This window comes from Colobus angolensis, unplaced genomic scaffold (genome assembly GCF_000951035.1).
Source record: "Colobus angolensis palliatus isolate OR3802 unplaced genomic scaffold, Cang.pa_1.0 Scaffold100, whole genome shotgun sequence".
In the NCBI taxonomy this organism is placed as follows: domain Eukaryota; kingdom Metazoa; phylum Chordata; class Mammalia; order Primates; family Cercopithecidae; genus Colobus; species Colobus angolensis.
The window spans coordinates 8,977,268-8,986,673 of NW_012110920.1; the positions used below are offsets into that span (position 1 = coordinate 8,977,268).

Consider the following 9,406-nt stretch of genomic DNA (forward strand, 5'->3'; position numbering starts at 1 on the left):
GGATGTTTCAATACTGCTAGGCTGTGGGCTTTCATAATCCAGAAGGCTGGATGTTGTAGGGAGCACTTTCAAGTCCATCTACAGAAGGACTCAGGTTCTGCTACCATGGATAAACCTTGTAGTGACTGGTCAGAACTTCCCAATGAACAGCTCAGAATCCTAGGTCTAAGCCAGGCGGCAAATGATGTATTTTGGAAGAGTAGCGGTCAAATTTGTCAATTCAATGATCTCAACATGTGACTATTCTTGAAAGAAAAAGAAAAAGCTCGGCAACAGAAAAAACAGTAATGACAAAACAAAACAGTCTTCTGGCCAGGAGCCGAATTATTTTTCAGACAAAATTTTTCCAGAATATTATATTACAAAAATCAATGAATAAATGAACTACACTGTAACTTTCATACATATTCCATATGAAAAAGCAAACTGTTTCTGGCAATTTGATTGATCTCTTGAAAGTCTGCAGTGCATTCATGCCATGGTTAAAACCGTGTGTAGGCATTGCGCTGCTGCTGCTGCTGTAATGGCTGCTGGGCTTGCTGCTGTTGTAAGCGAATTTGCTGGGAATAAGGGTCTTCCAGGGATTTTACAAATATGGTAGTTCTGGGACCAGTCTTCCATACTATACCATTGGCATCTTTCACAGAAGATTCCACTGTAATGTTGTGTGTTCCAAGGATAGCAAAGTTCAACAGAAATTGAGTACTGAAGTAATCATTATGAGGTTCAACCCTTTGCTCCATCTCATTGGTCATGTTGTCAATGGGTATCTGGAATGAAACAATTGTTAAACAACAACAATGGCTAACATTTATTCAGTACTTACTACGAGTTAGGCCCTGGTCTAAGAGCTTATTTAGACTATGCAGACAATCAAAAAGTAGGTACTGCTATCATCCTTGCTTCACAGATGAGGAGTCTGAGGCAGAGAGGTGAAGTAATTTCTCCAAAGTCACATGATTAGTGAATGGTGTAGGAATCTGAACACAGGCAGGCTACCTCCAGGGCCTACACTCTGAACTATTAAGCGATGCTCCTCACTATCCTTGAGTAGAATGAGCTCCCAGGGCTGTTTACAGCCCCTTCACATGCTGGGCTTTCTTCCTTGCTTACTCAACCCCATCTCTTCCCTATCTTCCTTGAGACTGTGAAGAGATATTCTGAAGAAATAGGATGAAATCACCTGCTCCAGAGAGTTTAAAATCTAAGAGACTGAAAAAGAACAAAACACTAAGCAAATTTAAGTTAGGTTCCCCCCCAACCAGTTGGTCTGATTTTTATTACTTAATGTAGTGATTCCTTACTCCTTTAATAAATTAACTGAACAATTTGTACATTGCTCATTTAATAATCGGTGTCTTGTTCAGACTGGAAGTACAATATGTTATAAAACACAGATTTATAGGCTCATTCATTTAGCCAGACATTCATGCTTTTGTTCTTCAAAGACCAGAATAAAACCTGCTGACATACTCTTACCTGTACCCAAGATGAAACATGTCAAGAGATAGATTTCTCCTGAGAATGCAAATAAAGGTGATCTTAATGTGTATTTGACCAAATTGCTCTAGGTTTATGTGTGTGTTTCTGTGGTGTAATTAATTATATAAATGTGCCCTGCAGCTTTGTGTCTCAAGGAGCAGTTATCATGTCACTTTTCCAGAGACATTTACCTGTAACATTAATGAACTGACCTCACCAACCAATTCAAGGTCTTAGAATTATTTATAATTACAGGTACTTTTTCACATTTAGCCTTTGTACAGTTTTTATTTCCCTAAAGAATATGCCTACCAAAGAACTTCCTTAAAAGGACCAGAAATAGGCCTAGGGAACCTGATCACCCTGAACGGATGGCTGCATTTTAAGCTGCAAACTCACTGTGAATAACACGGCAAAGTAATCATGTTATTACACGGCTTATTATATCAGCTTCTTGACTTTAATCAATGCCTCTTGAGAGGTAAGTCAACAAGCAGAAGATCATAGCTTCTAGGTTTAAATGTCGTTTTCTTAATAGAAGAAATTATACGCAAGGAACAAAGAGAATTATGGTTACTACTGTTTCAAATTCAAAGTGAAGAGAGAGCTGCAGACAAGGATAAATTGTGTAAATTCTCATTACAACCTTCTGTGACAGCAGATACCCAATTTTAACAGTTGTACTCTAAATATAGTAAATAATTTTTTCATCATTCACAAATTATTGAGTGGCTACATAAGGTACCATGCAGTATGGCATAGAAGTCAAAACAGAGGAAAAGAGGAGAATGAAGGCTGAGCCATGTCAGAGTGCCAAAGTGAGAGGAACTTGCCATAGTTAAGAAAGTAGTAATGGCTTAAGAAAGTAATAATAGTTTAGAACTAGACCTTCCATTGGCTTTTTTTTTTTTTTTTTTTTGAGACGCAGTCTCACTCTGTCGCCCAGGCTGGACTGCAGTGGCCAGATCTCGGCTCACTGTAAGCGCCGCCTCCTGGGTTCACGCCATTCTCCTGCCTCAGCCTCCCGAGTACCTGGGACTACAGGCGCCCACCACATCGCCCGGCTAATTTTTTTTTTTTTTTTGAATTTTTTAGTAGAGACGGGGTTTCACCGTGTTAGCCAGGATGGTCTCGATCTCCTGACCTCGTGATCCACCCGTCTCGGCCTCCCAAAGTGCTGGGATTACAGGCTTGAGCCACCGCGCCCGGCCCTTCCATTGGCTTTTTAACCTAAAACCACCAAAGATAATAAAATGCTCTCTTTTTATACCTTCACTGATAACCCGCCTTTCATGCTATGCCACAATAAACCTAAACACAGCCAATCTGGGCATCTGAATAACTTTGCTGCTACAACTATGGACTTGGTCCCTTGCTCCATTTACTGTGGCTAAACCACCAAGGAATTGGAAATAAATGTCTAAAGCAGGGAACATTCTTTATTTGGAACACTGGCATTTCATGGGTACAGATTCAGAATCTTAGCTCTGGCTAACAATGTAAGCCTGATTCAGGTTATTACTTACCTATATCCTGAGTTCTCAAGGCAACAAATCCCTAGGGTTACACTCTTAAAAAAAGATTTTACCTTATCTGATCATTTTATAGAAATGCTATATACTTTTTTTAAATGATAAAATTTACTTAAAATGGAGAAAACTAAATAGATGTGTATTTTTTTTGTGGGGAGGGATTGGGTGGGTTAGGGAGACACTTGTTTTTCAACTTCTGACATTTGAAGGGACCTCTTGATGTGCGAGGGGCCTTTCATTAGATTAATTTCCTGGCCTAGCGGGGAGGAGGGAGGAGGTGAGTCTTGCTGATGGGTGAGTTTCTGGGCAGGAACCAGACATGGAAAGGTAAGCCCTTGTTCTTTCTCTTCTGCTTTGGGCACCCGAGTTCTCTGTGCCCTGCCATAAATTTTATAGGGGCAGGCTCCCAATATGTACTGACTGAGGCTGGGTGAAAAAATCCAATTCAGGGGTCTAAGGTTAGAAAGTCCTTGCTGTCAGGCATCGGAGTTAGGTTTTCCCACAGTTCTAACAGTAATAAAACTCATATTTTGATCTTCGCCTGGATGCTTTGTCCCTATCAACTGGTTCAGGGAGAGAAAAAAGAAGTGTTTATCAACCCCTTCCAGCCCCAATGTGGACTTTTAATTTATGTCTATCTGATCCCTTCGGAGGTATAACTGCAATCTGTTTAACCATGAAAAACACTGGAAAACTTCCATCAATGAGCTCATATAAAATCTGTATCACAATTCTGCCTCTTTCCTAAATTACCTTGTAGTCTTGTCCGGATTTACTCTGCAGTGTGGAAGAAACATTCAGACAGACAGACTGAATTTTGCGAAAGAGTCCTGGTTTAGATCCGTGCTGAACCACTCCCTCTACCTTTAGCGCCAGCTGCTGGTTATTCTGGACAGCAATGGGCTCGGCAGGGTTCCGGGGCGATGGTGACAGAGCAAGCTGGAATGCCAACACTCAAATAAATGCCAACAACCAAGAGCAAGCTTCCTTCTGACAAACATGTCTGTGCTAATCACTGGTTACAGGTTAACAGATTCGATTGTGCACTCCCCTACCCCCACATGACCTGACTGTGCCGGGAAAAGACAGATGTACCTTTAAAGTGCCTCCTTCTAAATATCACTGTGGTTTTCATCTCAAACCTCAGTTCTACTTGAGGATGATACAGAACTAGAGAAAAGCAAAGGCACTGTTCTCCCAATTTTTGTGGTGAGGCATTTCTTCGACAATGAACCACTTCTAGTAGGGAAATGCATTATATCAATTTTCATTACCTAAGAGCTGCTGTCTCTTTGGTCTTAGGTAAATTTAAGTAAACTAAATTCAAATGTAAATGAACTTAAAGTTCCAGGATTATCTACACAGTGAAGTCACTGTGCTATAAAAAAGTTAATATCCACAAATGAATCAAATGACATTTTTTACCTCTCATTAGTTTTTCTTCAAAAATGTATTAAAAATCCCAAATATGCATCAATTAAAGAAAGCTCAAGTCTTGCTAAATGAAAAGATGGAAGAAATTTGAGCCTTTCTGATAATGCTGTTGAACTACTAAACTAATCAACCCTGGAGACATCCTACTTTAGGACTTCTTATCTAGATCGTCAGTCTTCCTCATTACTCCAGTCATTTTGAAATGGAATGCTTTGTTATTTGTAATCAAAAGCATCTGCATGGATGTAAAAGTTTACTGAAGACATGAAGTAACAGGGATAATCCAGGAAATCTCTTAGAAGTGACAATTTTCTCCCTTTTCCAACAATTTCATTTTTTGAATCAAAAATAGCTTTTGAATTGTGAGTGGCTTAAATATTTCAAAATACTAATTCTACTCACTGGTTAGCCCCTCAAAATATGTTACTGAAAGGCAGAAGTACTTTGGAAGTAGAACTGGTGACACTTTACTGGACCTGATTCATTCTAAGTTGGGTCGGAATAGACTCAGCTCAAGATCCTTGCAGGCTACTGTGATATATCACTAATTTATTCCTGGAGGTAAGAGGCAAACAACAGAGCTCCAGTTACCCAAATGCCTGTCTCATAGCATTTGGCACTGACAATTAAAAAGGGAGAGAGTTTAACTCTCAAATCCATTCCTTTCATCCAACCCCTTGATAAAGGAGAGAAATGGCTTACAACTAGGTTTTTCAAAACCAAAGGTAGGCCAGGCGCGGTGGCTCATGCCTGAAATCCGAGCACTTTGTGAGGCAAAGGTGGGTAGATCACTTGAGGTCAGGAGTTCCTGACCAGCCTGGCCAACATGGTGCAACCCCATCTTTATCAAAAATACAAAAATTAGCTGGGTGTGGTGGCAGATGCCTGTAATCCCAGCTCCTCGGGAGGCTGAGGCAGGAGAATTGCTTGAACCTAGAGGTTGCGGTGAGCCAAGCTCACACCACTGTACTCCAGCCCAGGCGACAGGGCAAGACTCTGTCTCAAAAAACAAAACAAAACAAAACGAAACAAAAAAACTAATAAACCAAAGGTAACACACTGAAGTGTAGCTATGTCCTACATAATCTTCAGAAGACACCTGGTTTTAAAACCTATATTAACCTTAGTATTCTTCCTGTATTACCTTGATGCTGGTAGACTGTAGTTTCTGGAAAAAATATCTCTGGAAAGAAAGGGGAACTTTCAGCAAAGCAATGATGGCATTGCAGAGGCATGCTGTATGCTGGGGGAAAAAAAGAAACTAAATCAAATAAAAATAAATTTTCAAATTTCATCAACAAGTGGTACATTCAGTATAAAACTACAAATGCCCATATAATTACAAATGTACATACCAATCAAGAACTAGGCATCACATCCAGGAACTGTGCATACATACTAAATCATTCATGTCATGAATCACAATTACAGATTTTTACTTTATTGTGAAGTATATTCAATAAAATATAAGTGACAGAAATGAGAAAATCCACAGTCCTCAAGGCCAAGCAATAGGAAAATTCCACATTTCTACAGCACTCAGAAATATCAGTATATTATTAAACAAATCTATTAGATACTAAAATATAGAGTAACTATCACATGGCAAAGTATGATAAACAGTATGGTAAAGAAGCCCGAGCATTTTGCAGGACTTTGGCTTTGAGCTGGCTCATTCTTTCATTAGGTGGCTTCTTTGTCTCTATGGCCACTGGTCCTCAGAGTAAGCAATGGTGGAAACTTAGTCGAATTCAGATGAAAGAGGACTATACAGTCGGGGAATCCTGAAACTCTAATAAAATACCTTATTTCTCAAATCTGCTTCACACATTTAACTGAGTTTTGAATATCCCAGCATGACTGTAGAGGTACAGAAACACTGCAGAGAATATTTTGAGCCTTAATGAAAGTGGTCATAAAATCAGAATTTAAGAGTTCAACGATATTTTAAAGATTACCCAGTCTAATCTTCAATTTTGCTGATGACACAGGTCACACAGATAAGTAATAGAACAAGCTGGGGCTAGAATCTAGGTTGCCTGACTCTTCAGTGATTTTCTTCTATATCACCAATGATTTGCCAACTTAATAGAAGAAAACTGAAAGTATCATAAGAACACCTTTAACTTTAGGTGAACCAGAACCATTCCTGCTTGGTCTACTATCCCTTCCTCAGTCTACTCCGGTCTCGGTGGCCTCCTAAGGCACAACAGTGAGGCAGCACTCCTTTCGCGGGGGCACTAGCTGCGGGGGGTCTGTTCCTGCAGACCCGATTCAGCAACGGATGAATAAAGTACACTGACACCCAGGTATTCTGCTCTGCCAGTACACTGACACACAGATATTCTGCTCTGCCAGTCCAGCTGAGGGTCCCAGCCGCTTACAGGCTCCTGCCGAGTCCTGTTAACAGTTGTGACTGGTCCCTGATCAGCTAGTCAGACTGGCATTTATTCAGTAAGATTAACAAAAGCTTGAGTCAACACCATTAGAGGGAAATTGACATTGTGGACTTCTGAGTAAAAGGCACTTAAGCACCCAGGGTACATCAAAGGTTAGTCTTTACATGAGTAAATAAGCTAGCTAGGTAAACTACTCTGCCTTTCTTTATTACTATTTTAATTTGTTTAACTAAAGGTAAAGGGATCAGGTCGCCTTCAGTCAGATCTATTACCGAAGTTATACAAACTTCCCCGCCTTCCAAGAAGATTTGTGTCTATTTCTATAACTATCTCTAATATTTTTCCCACCAGCCTGATTGAAACCCAACACCACAGGTTGAAAACTGCTGCATGCACCATGTGGTATGCTGTCTGTCCCTCTAAGCTCCTGCTTTCAAGCAGAATGTCACCTAGTTGCCCATGCTGTAAACAGTTTTTTTTCTTTTAAGTTGGGTGTTAAGGCTAAAAGCCAGAAAAATCCATTCCTTATTGGATTCAGGCAGTTGAACATTTTGTGCCCAATAGACTCATAGTACAAATGCCAGGTCTATTACCTGAGATAATTACAACACAGGTTTAAAGACATTGGTTCTATTTTTTCAGATTCAACTGTTAAAATAGCATTAATCAACTTCCCGCAACAAGTAATTTGGAAAGTATTTGCAGGGACATCTGCCTTTGGTGGACCTCTGATGCCACACTAGTGTTTAAGGAGAGAAACATCTTTGAAGGGTGGACTCAGAGGACCACAAGGGACTTCAGGCTGTTTTCAGGCAGAAAGTCACCATTTTGCCTTTTAAAAGAATGGTGCAGATTTTGCAATACCCCCTTGGAAAAGTGTGGAGTGCCTCTGAGGTCAACAGCCCCTTGGGTATTGACCTCCATAGGTATATTAGCAGACCACTATTAAGATGTCTGGAGATGTAAATTACATATCATAATCAGAAAGACGTTAATTTTTTTTTTTTTTTTTTTTTGAGATGGAGTCTCGCTCCGTTACCCAGGCTGGAGTGCAGTGGTGCGATCTCGGCTCACTGCAAGCTCTGCCTCCTGGGTTCATGCCATTCTCCTGCATCAGCCTCCCGAGTAGCTGGGACTACAGGCACGTGCCACCACCCCTGGCTAACTTTTGTATTTTTAGTAGAGACAGGGTTTCACCATGTTGGTCAGGCTGATCTCAAACTCCTGACCTCGTGATCCGCCCGCATTGGCCTCCCAAAGTGCTGGGATTGTGGGCAGGAGGCACCGCGCCTGGCCAACGCTCTCTTAATTGTCAATCCAATGGATACTTCTCAGTGTTTGTATTTTCTGATATTTCTGTGGCACCTGATAATGCTTTTCCTTCCACGAAATTCCACCTAAAGGTCCATACCCTTATTTCTGATTCTTCCTTTCACCATCTTCTGTCTGAAGAACCTCTTCTTTTGTGTGTTCCTTAAATGCTGATACTCTCTTTGTCATCTTCTCTTCTCAATCCATGTTTTTCATAGGCAATTCTCCCCACTCCCATGACTTTAAGACTTTCTATGTGCAGATGACCTTATATGCATCCCAGCCCATCTTTCTTCCAACTCCAACGTATTTACTATCCAACTGCCTAAAGACAGCAACATGTTTGAAAATAAAATCTTCATCTTCTATCACCTCTCTATATTCTATCAGTAAAGGATCAATCAGTTGTGTAACTGATCACTGAAGCTGGAAACCTGGAAGGCATGCCTCCATCATCTCATGTCTAGTTTAAAAAAAAAAAAAAAACACCCACCGAGACAAAAAAAAAAAAAACCAACAACACCCAACCTTGAAAATATTTTCACTAAGTATCTCTCATATATATCTTTTTTTCTCATTCCTACTGCCATTTTAGTAATTTGTTCCTTACTTTGGATTACTGAAAAAGCCTTGTAGTCATTCTTCTTTCCTCTAATTTCACACCCTATCAGCCATTTCCTGTTTTGCTTCTAGATGATAATAAACAATCTATATTAAGCACTTCTCTCTCCCACCCATTTACAATTTCTAAGAAGCCCCCCAGTGCCTAAGGACAAAGTCCAAACTCCTTAATACTGTGTTCAAAGCCTTCTGTCACCTGGCCGCTGGCTACCTCTCTGATTTCATCTCTCTAATCCCTAGCCTGTACGTTACATTGCAGTAATAACAACCTGTTCCTAGAAGACACCATGCTATTTCATGCCTCTGCTTTTGAACATGTTTTCTGCCTGAGATTCCCAATCCTTTCTTATCTGTCTGGAAAACAGACAGATATATACAAATACATCTTCCCTCTCAGCTGCACCACCAATCCATTTTCCCTATCTTTTGACGTGAACTACTCTTTTTTGTACTACATCTCTACGTTGTGCAGAATTCTATTAATGCACATACACTGTATTGTGTTTATTTGTTTATAAAATCTTTCTTTCAGCTGGGTGCGGTGGCTCACACCTGTAATCCCAGCACTTTGGGAGGCTGAGGCGGGTGGATCACGAGGTCAGGAGATTGAGACCACCCTGGCTAACA

General features: G+C 40.4%; 1 protein-coding gene across 4 annotated transcripts in view; it reads right to left on the reverse strand.

Moving 5' to 3' along the window:
* Positions 1-376: 376 nt before the first annotated feature.
* INTS7 (integrator complex subunit 7) overlaps positions 377-9,406 on the reverse strand; it is a 101,959-nt gene continuing 92,929 nt past the window's right edge. For 2 of the 4 annotated variants that reach the window (XM_011938516.1, XM_011938498.1), the window contains 3 exons: positions 5,593-5,691; positions 3,768-3,953; positions 381-770 (listed from right to left, as the gene is read on the reverse strand). In XM_011938516.1, coding sequence (XP_011793906.1) covers positions 483-770; positions 3,768-3,953; positions 5,593-5,691 — 573 coding nt within the window. In that variant the 3' untranslated portion in view covers positions 381-482. Of the gene's footprint in view, positions 771-3,767; positions 3,954-5,592; positions 5,692-9,406 lie in introns of all 4 variants that reach the window. The other 2 variants (XM_011938491.1, XM_011938506.1) reach the window with 2 other exon arrangements.